The sequence below is a fragment of the Zalophus californianus genome, chromosome 6 (assembly GCF_009762305.2).
Source record: "Zalophus californianus isolate mZalCal1 chromosome 6, mZalCal1.pri.v2, whole genome shotgun sequence".
NCBI lineage: Eukaryota > Metazoa > Chordata > Mammalia > Carnivora > Otariidae > Zalophus > Zalophus californianus.
The window spans coordinates 26116741-26134234 of NC_045600.1; the positions used below are offsets into that span (position 1 = coordinate 26116741).

Below are 17494 nucleotides of genomic sequence, written 5' to 3' on the forward strand. Positions count from 1 at the left end.
AGCCTTGACCTTTAAACCAAAAAAAATGGGGGGGGGGGGGAGGGAGCCTCTACTTCTTTGCCAAATCTGAAACTCTGTGTACTATTTCACAGCACGCCGATGAATGGAGAAGTATATGCCTTTTTTTAAAACCACACTGAAACATAATCTTTATTCTGACAGTGAATTCTTAAGTCAAAAGCTACATTTCCTTTTTGCTTCCTAATGTTTCTCAATGAGAATGGAGACAATGGTAACGATCTGTCTAAAACTCTTAAGCATCTGTGGGAAGGGGTCCCGTGTTAGGCACATAGAAGGTACTGGATGAGCGTAAACTGAAACTGCACCTGAGTTGCTTGTCCAGGGAACATCGCCAGTGTGGAACCAAAACAGGAAGGGAAAGCACAGACTTAGTGGAATCCTTTAAACTCTCGTCCTCCATTCCAAACCTATGTTGTTCTTCATAGATACGGCACCATAGGCGGAGTCATAGATAATCTGGACGTAGGGCAGTTAGCCCCTTCCCTTTGATAGTCACATCATCTAACAAACCTTCAGTCCAAACACACAAAGAGGAGGCCAGCCCCGAGGAGCCCCTGGCTGTGGCACCTGAGTTATCTTTCAGCAGGTGTAGCCATTCCGAGCCAGAAAGGCCCGGAGGATGAAGAGACAGCACCTCAGGCGGCCTTGCCAGGAGCCACCGGGTTTCATCCTGGCCTGACCCAGAAAAATCTTATGGAAGAGAACAAGAGGCCCAAGAGCTCTCTGATCTGCTGTCAACCAGCTGCAGGCGGGAGACTGCCAAAGTGCTGCAGTGACTAGGCAGCGCCCCACAGAGCCGTCTGGGAGGGGATTACCAGCCTGATCCCCGGTCTTCAGAGCCAGAAATGACTCAAACTTCACAAACAGCAAAGGCCTGCCAGGGAGGGTGACAATGAGCACTAGAGAGGGTTTTCTTGCCCTTGTTGCTGTCTCCATGGCCCCCCACCCCCCTCGCTGCTGTGGCAGAGATTCTGGACAGTGTGCAGCCTGTGAGGTAATCTGAATTCCTTGGCAACCAGCAAGTACCTGAATTCTTTCAAAACCACAGGAATCCAGCAGAGAAAAGGTAAATATCCCTGCGGAGCCAGTGTTAATTAGCAAGGAAGGCTACTGAAGAAGGAACTGGGGGTGGGGAAGAAGGGAAAGGCATTACAAATGCTTGGGGGTCTTTTCTGAATTTCTACTGAATAATATGGCTAAAGCAGAAGAAAGGCAGGTCCTGAGGGGGACCTTCTCACTGTCCTCACCGCCCACCTTCCAGTGTGGATGGGAGTCTCCAGTTCTGTGGATGGGCACCTTCATTTCCCCCAAGTTGCCAGTGCTACCTATCTTCGGGTGTCTGACAACCCATTTGGTGTTCAAGTCAATTTTGTTTTAATGTCTTTTAACTTTTTACTTTTCCTGTTGCAGTGAAAATTTGGCTATTAGCTCTGTTTCAAATAAGGCCTTGTCAAATCGTTTAGACCACATATTGGATCCACCTAAAACTGTAAAATCCAGGACAAAGTCTTTTTGGATCCCACCTCTGACAAGAAAAAAGAATCTACACCATTTTGGTAGGGAATGGTACCCCTCTCTGGAAACTGAGTGTCCCCTGCTGGTGCAAAGCAGGAACACACTTGTCAAACTCAAAAGTAGGGTGGAACTTTGGGGCAAAAATGCTGGGCCCAAATACGAGGAACACAATTTTTTTCTAAACAGCTCCATATTTCGCCCAGGTATAAGAAAATAATGACAGTTTTCCTGTGTTAATAAAACAACAAGGACAATTGGAAATTATTAATCTAAAAACAAACTATTTCTGGTCTTTTTCTTAATAAGTTTAAAAAGGTCAAGAATTGACACAAAATATTTAGTTCACAAAACAGTCCTGTGAAATGAACTTAATCTTTATGTCTCCTAACCATTAATTTGAGGCCCAAAACAGAAGTGACACGGGAGAAGGCCCTTCTTTTCCAAAGAGGAAGCCAATTATATTTGCTGCCAGTGCTTTCTGTTTAGGAAAAATTATGGTTTTCCTTGTTGACCCTCAAAGTAAAATGGCCTAGTGATCTCATCCTAAACTGATTATCTTCAGTAATGTCTACAGCAAACACACGTGACCCAAAATTACCAGAGGCTCCAGATTAGGAGACGCTATAGACTATTGTTGAATGTAATGACACAGTTGAGCAGATTCTGAGGATTAAAAAAAAGCAGATGAATGCCAAGATACATAGTGAGTTAAAACACAGGAACTTGGGGGCGCCTGGGTGGCTCAGTCGTTAAGCGTCTGCCTTCGGCTCAGGTCGTGATCCCGGGGTCCTGGGATCGAGCCCCGCATTGGGCTCCCTGCTCAGCAGGAAGCCTGCTCCTCCCTCTCCCACTCCCCCTGCTTGTGTTCCTTCTCTTGCTGTGTCTCTCTCTGTCAAATAAATAAAAATCTTTATAAAAAAAAAAAAAAGACACAGGAACTTGGGCACATGGAAGTTCCTGTGTCTAGCAGTGCAGCCACGCAGGACTCACTAATAGCCCATCCTACTGCACCATCCTCGTGCAAAGCGTTGATATTCACCTATACTTTTGGATTAACTGAGCCAAAGCCCTGAACAGTCCTATAATTTGGTTCAATTTGGTCTGAGTTTTTAAAAAACTGTCTTCCAAATTATTCTGGGGGGGGAAAAAAAAAGCATCCATTAAAAAAAAAAGTACACCCACACCCACACATACACACACTCAGTTCCTGCTGGAGGCAAGGGAAGACAGTTACTCAATTCAGTGGATTCTGACTTCCAACACACACCCGGTAGCCAAAGCACTCGCCTATCTGTAGTAGATTCTATAATGAATGTTGTAGTGCTCTCATTTCATATCTGAACCACTGAGGCCTTAAAACTATGCTAAATTTTACCAATAGAGAGGGCTATTGATACCGTGAGTGCAATGCCCTTGGAGTAATACATAGAACATGCTGGTATGATACCCTTGAGAAACAGCGGGTGTAACCTTGAAGTCTTTTCTCTATTCAAGAAGTTCAATTTGTGGCAGGACATAATCAGTTCCTGAGAAGAGCACAAGAGGCAAGATGGGGTGAGGATGGAGGGAAGGAAGGGCTGGAGAAGCTCATGCTAGACAAGAGGGAAAGCTCAGGTATCTCGACTTACAAAATGGAAAACCCTCAGCACCTTATACCCCTGAGCAGAAGAAAAGGGTATCTTTTACCTTCTTTTTGATCTGCATAGTATGGGGACTCGGCTTTTAAACCTATACTTCAAAGTCTGAGAGCACATGTGTCTACAAACACGACAGAAAACTGCCCGCCTATGAAAAGCTGATTAGGGCTAGGAGGCAGGGTGTGCTCAGATGACTGGTTCAGCCCTTACCTAAAAACTGAGAAAGACTTTAGTTTCCCCCTCCTTTCCAAGGAACACGAGTCCAGAACCATGGAGCTTCAGTAGTCTCCGGTGCTCCTCACGCTCAAACTCAGAAATCTTTTATGACCATGTTTCTGAATGCTGTCGCTGCCACCTAGAGGTGAAGGGGAGACTCACCTCAACCAGCTACAAGCTGGTTAAAGGTGCTCACCCTGATTCTAGTCACAGGACACATCAAAAAATGTGAGTCTATGACAGAATTAAAATAACATTCTAAAATAGCAGCTTCCAGAGGACAATAATTTATGTCAAAGCACCTAAACTTAAATAGGTAGGCTTCTTTTAACCATGATATTTCCCATCTTCCAAGTGCATTTTTTTAAAATACACAAATACAGACCAGGCTTTTTTAGCTTGTCATGGCTGACTGCCGTGTCCTATAAGGCCACTATGCAGAAAAGGAACTTCAGGGCAAGCTAGTTAGTAAATAGATTTATATATTAGTTTTGTGGGGGAAAAGAACACAAGCACAGCAAAGTTACATATTTACTTTAAACAATTTAAAGGGCCTGTGAAAACAATGTCACCTGTAAAATTCTGTGGATGGGGGTGGGGGGACACTTCAAACTATTATAACTTGAGCTTAATTTTGTAAGTAAGTCACATTACCTTAAAACCTCAAAAGTACTTCAAGAGAAACAAAATGTATATACAACCACTGTAAAGTGTATTACTGGCAGGTGAAAAAAAAAAAAAAAAGCAGCTAATGTCCCCAAAATACAAGAGGACAACAAAGAGGGCATGAAACAGCTCAGGCTATGAGCTCTGGAGTGAGATCCATGAGTTCAAATTCCCACTCCACTACCATCCAGATGGGAGAGCTCTGAAAAGTGACCAAGTTCCCTTGCCCCTTGAAGCCTGTTTCCCCAACTGCAAAACTGCATCAACTATAAGGCTGTTGTGAACACTGAAATAAATGTCTGGTATGTAACAGGTAAATCAATATGGGATTCTTTTTTCCTAGATCAGTTGTGAAGACCAATGATAAGTTATCTTAATACACTAGGGTCATCATAACAATCACCATTGCATGAAAATACAATGTGATCCCGGATCTGTGGTTCTGAGAAAGGTGTGTGTTTGCATACAGATGCATGTTCCTATGTGCAGAGAAGCAAGTGAGACCGTAAAGTAACATGACTGATGTTCTGGAATCTGAAGCCCATCTGGGTACACTCTAATTTCCTGAGTTGAACATAACAGAAAGAAACAGCCTGATCTTAACACACTCCTTAATGGATCCACTCTGATAAACACCCTTCTCCCCAAAAGTCTCTTACCTAGCCAATCCTTCTTCATAGAGATAGATAACAAGAGGATCATAGGAAGTCACAAGCACGTAGAGGCGCACATCAAACTTGAAATCTAGAAAAAAAAATTGGGGTTCATTTGTTTCCTGTTACAGAATGAACAAGGCAATGTAACAAAGAAATATGACAGAAAGAACAGTCTTCCTCTCTCCACAAAACACATATTGCCTGCACACCTTGCCCTTTAAGGATAAATAATTACCCATTTAGATAGAGATAGAGCTATATCATATACATACACTGAAAAAGATATACAGACTGCAGAAAGCTTACATATACAGACTGCGCGGCTCTCACACAGATGCACTATAAAGCACTTTCTTTTCTAGTCTCTCATTTCATCTTCAAAATAATCCCATGAGGTAGGTAAGGCACCAGCCTCATCTCCAGAGCCACAGCAGCCAAGAATTCCACCCTAGCTTCATAAAGACTTACCAGAGAAGACTGTGAAAATATTCTTTAAAATTAGCAAGATTGAGCCCGACAAGGGCCCAATCTCAACTCACCGTCTATAAGCAGGGGGTTGTTAATGTAACGGGAGACCAGGATGTTCTCCTCCAGGGAAATCTGGTTCGGCTATTGAGTAAAGAGAAAGAATAAAAGGACAGAAATCCTAACTCACAGTAAGGGAGCAGAGTTCTTGACGTTTCAGAAACAATAAGGTAGAAGACTACAACTCTTAAGAAAAGTTTTCCTCCAACCTACCCCTACATTCAACTGGTCAGGTAACACACCACTTATAAACACTATGGGTATCCAATTACAATGGGGGAAAAATATACCACTTCTCACATTATAAAGAGAGCAATAACAGCTTTAAAGATTTATACACATGATATTAAATAGTTACATGCCGAGAAAATAAAAGCTACTTAAAAAATAAATAAAAAGGTGCTTTCTCCCAAATGTAAAGTATGATGGAAATTTAAAATACTACCATTATTCTTAAGTAAAGGCTTTCATCGAGTTGCTTAGAGAACTTACAGATCTTTCCCCAATGGATCCTGGCATTTTCCCTGAGAAATGGAATGGATGTTTCATTGATTCATTCAGTTGTACTTCCTATGCTACTATATATAAAGACTGAACTAGATCTTTTAAAGAGTTTTTCAATGAGAAATGAGTTTATACAGTAAGTAATCATGAGTACTGTTTGATACTGTATAAAGTACTGAGGATCCAGTGAAGACAGATACAATCCCTGCCCTCACAGAGCCTAATCCATACTTCCAAAGAGCTTAATATTTAGGTAAAGGGGCAGCAAAATGTAAAAGTTAAAGGAACACAAAGCAGCATGTCTGCAAGTGCAAGACATGAGACTGCACAAGTACAAGTGCAGACCAGTTAGGTGGATCAGTGGGGGAAGGCCTGTTCTGGAAGAGTAGGTACAGAAGTGAGTGTTGAAAGCTACTGAGCACGTGGTGGAAAGGAAAGGAAGCTGCCATGGAAAGGTGGCCGACACAGAGCTCAGTAGAAAGGAGAGCAGGCAGATCACTGAGCTGGGGCTCAGAGACTGACCTGAGGAATAATGAAAGGTATGGTGAGAATATTAGGAGGCAGGGACCCCACCGGCAAAGGGATTTGAACCCCCAACAGGGGCCGTTTAGCCTGAACATGGTGGGAAGGAGGAAGGGGCTGTGGATTCTTAATAGTAAGATTAAAATACATGGAATAGCACAACTCTAAGTGAGATTAGATTAAAAGAAAAATCAGCTGGAAGTCACCACAATCTAAACAGGACAAAAGGACTCCAAAAGGGACGTGGCTAAAATAATAATTGTAATGATAATGGCTGCAGTAGTAGCAACAAAAATAACTATTAACATTTGCAGGGAAAAAAACATAATACATGTACTGAACATTTGCTACATGTCCAGCGTTGTTCGATGTTCTAATTCTTCGCAAGTATTATTTCCTTTAGTCCTCACCCAACCCGATGAGGTAGGTAGGTATATCACCATTCAAATATTAGAGATGAGGAAAAGAGTCAGAGAGGGTGACAAAGTCACACAGTGACAGAAGAGCACTGGAACCCAGCCAGTCGGCTTCAGAGGCTTAACTCTTTTTTTTTAAAAGATTTTATTTATTTATTTGACAGAGAGAGACACAGTGAGAGAGGGAACACAAGCAGGGGGAGTGGGAGGAGCAGCAGGCTTCCCGTGGAGCGGGTAGCCTGATGCGGGGCTCGATCCCAGGACCCTGGGATCATGACCTGAGCCGAAGGCAGACAAAGGCAGACGCTTAACGACTGAGCCACCCAGGCGCCCCACAGAGGCTTAACTCTTAAAGTACTATTCACATCTTTCCCCAAAGTTCTGACCTAAAATACTATCCCCCAAACTCAAAGGACTGTCTTTATAATGCATTTGCTACCCAAAACACTACAGTTACCATAAAATAAGGAAAATTTTGTGCCCTGTAACATCATGCACAACCACAATGAGCAAGTCCAGAGTCAAGATAAAGAGATTCCCTGCCCACCTCCCACTGCTGCATCACACGGGCCCGGCGACAGTCAGTGCTGATTCAGACTCAGGGACCTGATCGCCCACACTACTTCCGGACTCCCTTACATTTCTTGATCACTTTCTCACAAGTACTATCTCCATTTTGAGTCAGCTTAGTATGTAAGAATTGATGAATCATAGTACAAAGGAACAAGCCTCAGGCTGTGTTCCAAACCTAAAATTAAACAAATGCAGACCTCTTCCCACTGAGTAACACCTACAGGCTGCAATAGATACGTGACCATCCAACCTTTCTCCCATCCAGAGACTACAAATGGTGATGGCCATCCTCCATGACACATCTAATATCCTTGCCCACTTCCTCTTTCCCCTCCCTCATCATGCACACTTGTCCCTTGAGTTATGCATAGTCTCGCACATAATTTAACTTTAATATTTGTTCAATGGTCCGAACCTCTCATTTCTACCTACATTAGGAATTGAATTGTAAGCTCATCAAAGAATGGTTTGGGTAGAGTTTCTTTGTATAGTGTTACATTACATACTAAGAAGCAACTAATGAAAGCTTTTTGATATTTTCAAGCCTGTTTCCTTTCCATCATTCCCCAACTAACTCATTTCAAATGATTTTAATTCCAAGCTCAAACTGCCCTCCAAAGTATGCTGATGCAAGATCTAAATTGTTGGGAAAGCTGGAAACACAACCATTTTTCTAACTGGACTTTAAGACGAAAGCTCATGGTATCTGTTAAGTTATTATAAGGCAGAATGGCACAGTGGTTAAGAGTGTTAGGCTCTGGAATCAGCTAGACCTGAGTTATAATCTTGACTCTACCACTTACTTAAGGAAATAATAGTAACTACCTAGGGTTCTTCTAAAGACTAACTGAGTTTATATTTGGAAGGTACCGTGACAGGCACACATTAAATGCTCAAGATATATCGGTTATTACTCTTAGTGCAAACTCAATAGTACCTCTATGGTTCTACTAAGTTCCATAACTCAACAGCCTTCATCACGGCACACGGCACACCACGTGCCCTCCCACTCAGAGCTGTGCACGGCACTAAGTTACAAGGAAGATACATTAGCTTAGTATCAGTGTTAGTATTAAGAGATAATCCCTATTCCTCAAAAGGTTTTAAGGAGTGGCAGCACCTGGCACACAGCAAGGACTCACTAAATATTTCCTGAAGGATGAGAAAAAATAATGAGCACTTAAGATAACAACGTATCAACAAGTAGAAACAAGAGCACCATAAAGAATTATATTCACAGGGGCGCCTGGATGGCTCAGTTGGTTAAGCGACTGCCTTCGGCTCAGGTCATGATCCTGGAGTCCTGGGATCGAGTCCCGCATCAGGCTCCCTGCTCAGCAGGGAGTCCGCTTCTCCCTCTGACCCTCTTCCCTCTCATGCTCTCTGTCTCTCATTCTCTCCCTCTCAAATAAATAAAATCTTAAAAAAAAAATTATATTCACAAATATGGGGAGTAAATAGAATGACCTAAATATTCTCCTGCTACTTCAAAATCCCAAAGAGAATATTAATATTGTATTTACCATGGATAATGTGTGAGAGAAGGATGACGAAATTTGACCTCCATGATCAAATTCGTACCTTAAGCAGAAAGCACGAGATCTTTCCCTCAACTTGAATATACTAAACTGGGAAAATACAGCACTTAGTCATGGTTCCTGAGGGAGTTGGGACAAACACAACTCTGCTCCTCTATGCTGTATTTCTAGAGGTAAAGAGCACATCTTAAGAAACCACGTTAGGGCGCCTGGGTGGCTCAGATGGTTAAGCATCTGCCTTCGGCTCAGGTCATGATCCCGGGATCCTGGGATCGAGTCCCGCATCGGGCTCCCTGCTCCTTGGGAGCCTGCTTCTCCCTCTGCTTCTCTCTCTCTCTCTCTCTCTCTCCGTCTCTCATGAATAAATAAATAAAATCTTTAAAAAAAAAAAAAAAAAAAAGAAACCACGTTAGCTGCTAGGCCAAGATACTTCCATCTTTAAGAGCTCACACTTCTCTCTTCGGTATTTCATAAAAGTAACCCTTTTTCCGTCCTTTATCCTGTTCTTGTAATGGTAAAAGTTGCTATTTGCAGACACTTTCCAAAAGGTTATGACTATTATTGGGAATGTTTAATAAGAGGCCCTCTCCAATGGGGAAGACAGGGAAAGATGTTTTCATTTGGCCCTCACACCTAACTCCACCCACCCCCCAAGTCCCTCACCCACTCCCGTTAGTTCTGCTCACAGACCCTCCGCCTGAGCCCTCCCTCCCGCCCCCCCCCCCCAATTCAAATCTAAAAGGAAAGCAGGCAGCGGCCTTGGAAAGAGTTACTTCATCCAGTTGGCTAATGGGTCACATATTCCATGGGAAAGGATCCAGGTATGGAAAAGACAGGATGGTGAGGCCTTGTGTGTAAGGACAGAGAGAGGAGTATTAACTACATGGTTTGTAGGTCTGAGTAAAAAGGTGATAAAAATTCCAGTTTTTGGAAGGAAATGGGAATATTTTCCCATTATGTCCACATGTTGCCAGCTCCGCTGGTGCCTGCTGGCATCTCCCCACGCTTCTGTCTGGCACCTCCACCAAATACCTCAAAGAATCAGACTCATTCCAAAGCTTCACTGAGGGGGAGGAGGGAGGCAAAGGGTCCTGCCAAGTACTTTGATCTATGCAGGGGGTCTCTAGGGATTCAACCCAGGGAGAGGTGGGAGGGAGAAGGAAAGCCTGCCAAACGCATTCTCTAAAGACTTGTCACCCTCTATGAGACTCCAACCAGGGAAGAGTTAGGGCACCGGGTTCTCAGCCCCACCAAGGAAAGTTTAACTTTTCTATTCTTTATGATGTTGGTTTCAAAATAACAAATCACTAGAGCAAAAGTGCATTCCAAAAGAAAAACGTCCCAGATGAGCTGGAAATAGATCCTATTCTTTTTGACTCATGTCTAAGAAAATAAAAAGCAAACTTGTACCATAGTTGACTTTCAATAGCAATTCCATTTGGCAGCTAAAACCCAAACCCAAACCGGTGCTGTCTGTGAGATTCAAACAACACTGGAGCTCCTGGCATGGAACTGAAGGAAAAGCTGTCAGACAGGAGCCTTCACGCCAAGGTCAGGACAGAAACAAGAAAAGAGAGAGCCAAGGCATATGACCAGGGCCTTCTGTCACAAGAGACTCAAGGGCAAAAGGCCTCCAGAGTGACCCAGGGCCAGGTAACAGGACTTGTAGCCTGGGCCTCAGGCTCAAGTAGCTCCTGTATCAGAACAAGATCCTGTAAGGTCTGGCCATCAGTAGTTACCGAACAGTTTTCAGTCCAGACTGAATTTAAGGATTTTTCAATGTGAAAGACCTCTCAGAAAGTTAGTTTCTGCACGTGTAGGAAATAGCTCAGACCACGTAAAAAGAGAAATGGAGAATTTTTAAATAGAGTACTTGACCACACACACACATATCTACCTCCCCTTCTTCCCTTCCACAGTCCCACTGGAAGGACAGAGAAGATATTTTTTAAAAGAATGAAATGATAACAAAGTTAGAACACATTTAAAGGAGCCAATAAGAAAGACCAAAAATTGAAGGAAATCCTGAAAGATAGAAAGCAGAAGGGATCAGGTTGAGAAAACAGAGCAAAGGAAGGAAAATATCAGAGGTGAGAATGATCTTCTCAAGGAGCCTCTGAGAAGTTCCAAGCTGGCAGGAAACAAACATGAGGAGCAGGAGTGGGCCAAGGAACAAGAATCAGATAATTAATTCTTAATTAATTCAGTGGGCCTCCTCCAATACCCAGAGCTTTGCCCTCAGGATAAAACCTAATGATAATACTCTGAGGAGGACATCTTGCGTGGGATGACAAAAGAGTGGAATTTGAGGCCGCTCTATCCCTACAATAGACAGAGAGAGGAAAAGATAGGAAAGGTAGTGCTGCCCGGAAGGGAAATCACCAAAATCTTCCTCTGTATTCACAATAAGGCGGGGGGGGGGGGGGGGGGGGGGGGGGGGGGGAAGGGGGCAGGAAGAAGCATGCTCCTCACTCACATCCACCTGAGGCGCAGCTTGTCAGTCAACACCATTTGCCCTTGCATAAAACTGAGTTAGCCTTCTGTCCAGGGAGAAACTACTCGGGAATCAGTCCTATACAACAGTACCTGAAACCCAGGCCAGCTGTCAATTTCAGTCAGTCTAGCCTTTAGTTCACAAATACACCCAAGGTCACCGAAACTGAGAAAACCCAACAGCAGGGGGGAGAAAAGACAATCCCAAGAAAATTCACGAAACAAAGGAGAACTTTTAAAAAACTTTCAACTGATATCCTCACTAAGACCAATAGGCAAAGTGCATCCATCAATCCATTATGCAACAGGCTTTTTTTAATTAAAAAAAAAGGGGGGGCAAACACAAAGTAAGGGTTCCTACAAACTATAAGAGCCAAAAGAGAGATACAGTAGATCAAATGAATATTAAACTGGATAAAGCTCAAGCTGGCGATCCAGAAAGATCAAGATGGGAGAGAACAGGGAAGTTGGTATCAGAGAAAAGCTGACATAAAGAAAAGACCCAAAATACCTCAAAAAAGAGGTCTAGAAGTAGAAACAAAGGCAGGAACAAAGGTTCGGGATAATTTTCCCTGAACCAAAGAAAAACACTAGTTTCCAGACTGAAAGGGCTGACCAAATGTCCAGGAGTGAGAATGAGAAAGACCCAAAGTGAAATAGTGGTTCAACTTCAGAAGTCCAGGGGTGCCTGGCTAGCTCAGCTGGAGAAGCATGTGACTCTTGGTCTTGGGGGTCATGAGTTTGAGCCCTACACTGGGTATAGAGATTACTTCAATAAATAAAACTTAAAGAATTTTTTTTCAGAATTCCAAAGCTGTGAGGTTACTATTGAGTTTAAATTTTTTATTCAACTTATAAAGGAGAGAAATGGAATCAGTTATTGAAAACAGTACAATCTTATAAACTTTTGAAATACAAAAATAATAAAAAGTCATCAAACTTAGACCTGAAATGTGGAAGGGAGGGCAGGAGGTGATGTGAATTCAATACACATCAAACTGGGACTTTGTAAAGTCAAGAAAAGAAACATAAATCAACTGTATTAGGTTACAAACCACTGTTAAAAGTCTAGGAAGTAAGACTGGGGTTGAGATTTTATTTTATTTACTCTGTATATGTGTTCAACTTACACACCACTTCTAATGAGGATTTTGTAAAGAATCAAGATACTGATAACTTTTGAAAAAAATAAGGGGATGAGGAGGAGGGAGGAGGGGGAAGGAGGAGGAGGGAGGGAGATGCAGAAACAGCATCAAGAATGCCATACCAAACAGGTTAATTTCCTTAATGATCTCGAGGGCAGGAGATCAACCACAATTCTGCTCACGATAGAAACTAAATGTATATGCTACCAATTAATGCTTAACACTGAAGAATTAATCTGACAATATGCCAGAAGTAGAAAAGGAACCTCTTTTCTGCTGACACCAAAGGATGCTCTTCCCTAACATTTGATCGAGTGACTTTTTAGCCACAGAGGAACTGCCGGCATAGGAAGAGGTTACTGCCAGAGTAAGACGAATAGTAGCCAACTCATATCCACCCTCAACTCTCATGTCTGAATGCAGATTTCAGAAGGGAACACCTATTCTTAACGGGGAAAAAAAAAAAAAATCATATTAGTAGCTAGGACAAAGGGTGAAACAGGGAAGAACCAATAAGAAGACAGGGTGAGGGGGCGCCTGGCTGGCTCAGTCGGTGGAGCATGTGACTGACTCCTGATCTTGGGATCGTGAGTTCAAGCCCCACGTTGGGTGTAAAGCTTACTTAAAAAAAAAAAAAAAAAAAAAAAGAGGAAGAAGAAGAGAGGGTGCCACCTGCTGCATACTTACATTGTTGATCAGGTAGACGCCCCGCCCCCTGGAAGAGGCCACTGGTTTTACTATCCAAGGTCCCCGGTCCTTTGAATATGAATCTGCTCAAAATATTGGGAGATTAAAAGGGGGACAGAGAGAAACAAAGAGAAAGAAGGGACAAGAGCTTATCATCTTAAATTTCAACAATGGTTATCCACTCAGACACCCAAAGCATTTTCCACATTTTTTTAATTTTTTGTTATGTTAATCACCATACATCATTAGTTTTTGACGTAGTGTTCCATGATTCATTGTTTGTGCATAACACCCAGTGCTCCACGCAGAATGTGCCCTCCTTAATACCCATCACCAGGCTAACCCATCCCCCCAACCCCCTCCCCTCTAGAAACCTCAGTTTGTTTTTCAGAGTCCATCGCCTCTCATGGTTCGCTCCCCCTCCGACTTACTCCCCTTCATTCTTCCCCTCCTGCTATCTTCTTCTTCTTTTTTTTTTCTTAACATATATTGCATTATTTGTTTCAGAAGTACTGATCTGTGATTCAACAGTCTTGCACAATTCACAGCGCTCACCATAGCACATACCCTCCCCAATGTCTGTCACCAGCCACCCCATCCCTCCCAGCATTTTCCACATTTCTTAAGTGGACGGCAGCACGGCTAACGTACCTGTATTTTTGAACTGGCTTCAAAAATGAACACAAAAACAGAGAGGGGCAAGGAAAGGAAGAAGGAGGAGACAGCAAAATCACACATTTCTTCCGCCATTTCCCCTCTCTCTTGAGTGAGAGGATGAAAACAAAATAAGGCAACTCTCTGATGTTAGTCTAGGACTATCACAAACGGCCTTCAGGAATCTTTTGAGATTCTCACCTCCATCAACCAAAGGCCCTCCAGAGGCTCACGCTGCAGACAGGGCCAATGGGGGTCAAACACTAGATCACCTGAAATGATAATGTTCCTTAAGCGATTTCTCTTAGCTTGTAAGAAAAAAGTCGCCTTGTGTCAAACCATGTGCAAGTGGCACAAGAGGACAGTAATTTCCAAGGGATTAAAAGGTGCCCTTTACTTCTTTTTTTTGTGCAATATGGTGACTCAACATTTATATACGTTATGAAATAGCACAATGAGCGAGTTACCATCTGTCACCACACGGAGTTATTACAATATTGACTGCATTCCCTACGCTGTAGTTTTCATCTCTGTGAACTTATTTATTTTATAACCAGAAGCCTGCACCTCTTACTGCCCTTCACCTATTTCACCCTCCCCCCACAGCCGCCTCCCCTCTGACAGCCAGCAGTGTGTTCTCCGTATTGAGGAGTCTTTTCATTTTTGCTTATCTATCTGTCTTGTCTTTTAGGATTCCACACGTAAGTGAAATCATACGATATTTGTCTTTCTCTAACTTATTTCACTTAGTACCATACCCTCTAGGTCCATCCATGTTGTCATAAATGGCAAGATTTCATTCTTTTTATGGCAGAATCATATTCCATTGTAACTATATACCACATCTTTATCCATCATCCATTGATGGACACTTAGGTTGCTTCCAGAATTCGGCTATTGTAAATAATGCAGCAATAAGCACAGGACTGCAAATATCTTTTTCAATTAGTGTTTTCATTTTCTTCCAGTAAATACCGAGAAGTGGAATTGCTGGGTCATACGATATTTCTATTTTAATTTTTTCAGGAACCTCTACACTGTTTTCCATAGTGGCTGCACCAATTTACTTTCCCACCAACAGCACACAAGGGCTCCCTTTCCTCCACATCCTCACCAATACTTGCCATTTCCTGTCTTTTTGATACTAGACATTCTGCCAGGTGTGAGGCGACATCTCATTGTGGTTTTGATTTGCATTTCCCTGATGATAAGTGATGTTGAGCATCTTTCCACATGTCTGTTCTTCATTTAACCCTCTCCTGTCTCCTCTGGGAGCCGTTCCCTTGTTCGTATCTTCAAGCTCGCGCTCCTCTCTGGGGTGCCTCTTCTCTTTTTCTCTCCTTATGATCCACATCTTCCTCTAAACCGGCAACTTCCAGAATCTACTACCTTTGCTCAGAATTCAGCTCTACCTTTACAACTGCCTGCAAATCACCACACGGAAGCCTCAAATCCATACCCGGTCCCAAATTTCACACTCCTCATCCCTTTCAATAGCTCTTCCTTTACGGTCCTGGTTATACTCTCTGGTTAAAGACATGCTGATTCCCCTAGCTTCTCAGATTCACACCTGTGGAGCCATCTTTGACCCTTGCCTCACTACTCACAGCCAGTTGGCACACTTTATTCTACCACTCTTTCCACTCCCTCTTTTCTATTCTAGCTACCTAGTTCAGTCCAACTACACTTCTTATCTAGATTACCGTAATAACCTTACAAGTGATCACCGTATTCTTCCCCTTGCTCCCTCCAATTCATTTCACACAGTTATTTTTCTAAAGTCTAACCTGTTTGTGTCCCTTTCTTTCTCAAAAATCTCCTATTGCCCACACTCAAGTGAGCCAAGGAGGGACAGGAACGCAAGAGTCATGGAGAAAATGGAATTTCTGGGTTATAATGTGCTAGGTGGACACCAAAGGAAGAGAACTTAAAACAGACTTTATGAAGAGGAGGAACGTCTCTTTGAAAAAGGAAGTGGTACAAATAGATGGGTTTCTCCCCTAATGTGTAACCTTAGCAATGCAACTAACCTAACAATGTTGGATCTCCCCCAAATGAATTTTCGCTTAGAGGTCATGGACTCTGGACAACTGGCAAAGAATGACTGGCATCCTGACAAGACTGAAACCAAGAGACTCCTTTTTACTATCACATCTTCCCTGTCCCCCCTTTTCCACAAACACAGTAAGTCCCTGCTGTGGTCTCTGGTGATGACATCAGTAAGTGATTTGTTTGCGGGGCTGAGGAACACTATTTGCCTCTAGTAACTGCCCTGGGGCTAAACGTGGTGGCTTTGAGTTATGGCTGTATTAATTCCGTGTGTTCTGTTGACCTTTTGAATTCATTTTTGAATTCATTGAATTCATTTTTGTTAAAAAGTAGAACACATACACATTTGAATAATACACTAAAGAAGCAATCCTACTGAAAGGCAGGTCATGTTTGAACTGATGGAGGAACCCTAACTCTATCCAATCATCTGAAGGAGCATCCCCACCTCCCAGCCTGCCTCCAAAGGGAGAACAGGAGAATAAGAAATAGCAGAGAGAGGACAAAGGGAATTTTCATCTCAGATTCCTGTAGACTTCAACAGGGAATTAATGTAGAATTTAACAGGAGGAGTTCATATCTGGGACATGCTGCTAACACGTTAGTTGAAGTATTTTTATGCTATCATGTTGGCTTATTGCATAATTTTTTACTTTTATTACATAACAATACATCTCAACATAACTCGAAATAAGGAGTTTATACTGAACATTTATTAAACACCTATCAGGGTACCATTCCAAGGGCTTTCCGTGTATTAACCTATTTAAACATCCCAACAGCACTATAAGGTCAGTACTAGTAATAATCCCATTTTACAGAGAAGGAAGCTAAGGCACAGAGTGGTTTAAGTAATTTGGCTAAAGTCACATAACAAAAATTAGTAACTAAGTTTTCAGCTTTGAGTGCACTGTAGCTTTGAACTTAATTCATTTAATTAATAGTCTCTTCTAACCCATTTCAGAGCCTTCTGTGGGCAAACACTGTACTGTCAATGGTCCCAGCTGGAACAATGAGTGCTATCGGAGAAATAGCCTCACCAAGGTGAAGCAGGAGATCCTGATGACGGAAATCCCAGAGGATGAACACCCCAATGGGCAACCAGACCCAGACTGTTAAGTCTAACAGGTTAAGAAAACCACAAGTCAGGAAGTCTAGAGAGAACTTTCTCTTCCTCTCTCCATGCTTCCTAAAACAGGAAGTCTCTCTCTTGGACTTACTGAGAAGATAGATATCTATGTGTCTGTCCTCCCAGACCCTCCTCAGAGAAGAGGCCTCTCTCACTGGTGATACCGGGAAATAGACACTATGCACGCACGGCTCTGGGTCTTGAAGCAGTAAGGCCCAGTGGTGAAGAGCATGGCCTCTGAAGCCAAACTGCAGAGTCTGAACCACCATTTGCAAGCTACATAACTTACAGAAAGCTCCTGACCTCTCAGTACCTCTTCATCTGTAAAACTGGGAATAACAATGGTACCTACCTCAGAGTAGAAATGCCACTTAGAAGAGGGCCTAACAGAAAGGAAATGTTCGTTCCATGTTAGCTTTTATTATTACTATTTTTCAAACTCTCACAAAAGCCCTGCCTCCCACCTTCTTTGTACTCACACCTCTTTGTGCACCACGCCTACTGACTCAGGCTCTGCCCCCAGGGAGGAAAGTCTGAAATAGTCCATT

At 42.7% G+C, this 17494-nt stretch overlaps 1 protein-coding gene and 1 long non-coding RNA gene across 26 annotated transcripts in view; one reads left to right on the forward strand and one right to left on the reverse strand.

Moving 5' to 3' along the window:
* Positions 1 to 17494, reverse strand: part of TTLL5 (tubulin tyrosine ligase like 5) — a 276731-nt gene that overhangs the window by 230419 nt on the left and 28818 nt on the right. For all 25 annotated transcript variants that reach the window (XR_003515953.2, XR_003515950.2, XR_003515947.2 and 22 more), the window contains 3 exons: positions 13115 to 13197; positions 5251 to 5320; positions 4715 to 4799 (listed from right to left, as the gene is read on the reverse strand). Coding sequence is in view for 18 of the 25 variants with exons in the window: in XM_027572090.2 (XP_027427891.2) it covers positions 4715 to 4799; positions 5251 to 5320; positions 13115 to 13197 (238 nt within the window). In the remaining 7 variants the exon portion in view is untranslated. The remainder of the gene's footprint in view (positions 1 to 4714; positions 4800 to 5250; positions 5321 to 13114; positions 13198 to 17494) is intronic.
* LOC113910188 lies at positions 648 to 17376 on the forward strand. The gene is made up of 3 exons (XR_003515954.2): positions 648 to 1087; positions 15839 to 15952; positions 16782 to 17376. It is a non-coding gene; the product is annotated as an uncharacterized LOC113910188 (long non-coding RNA).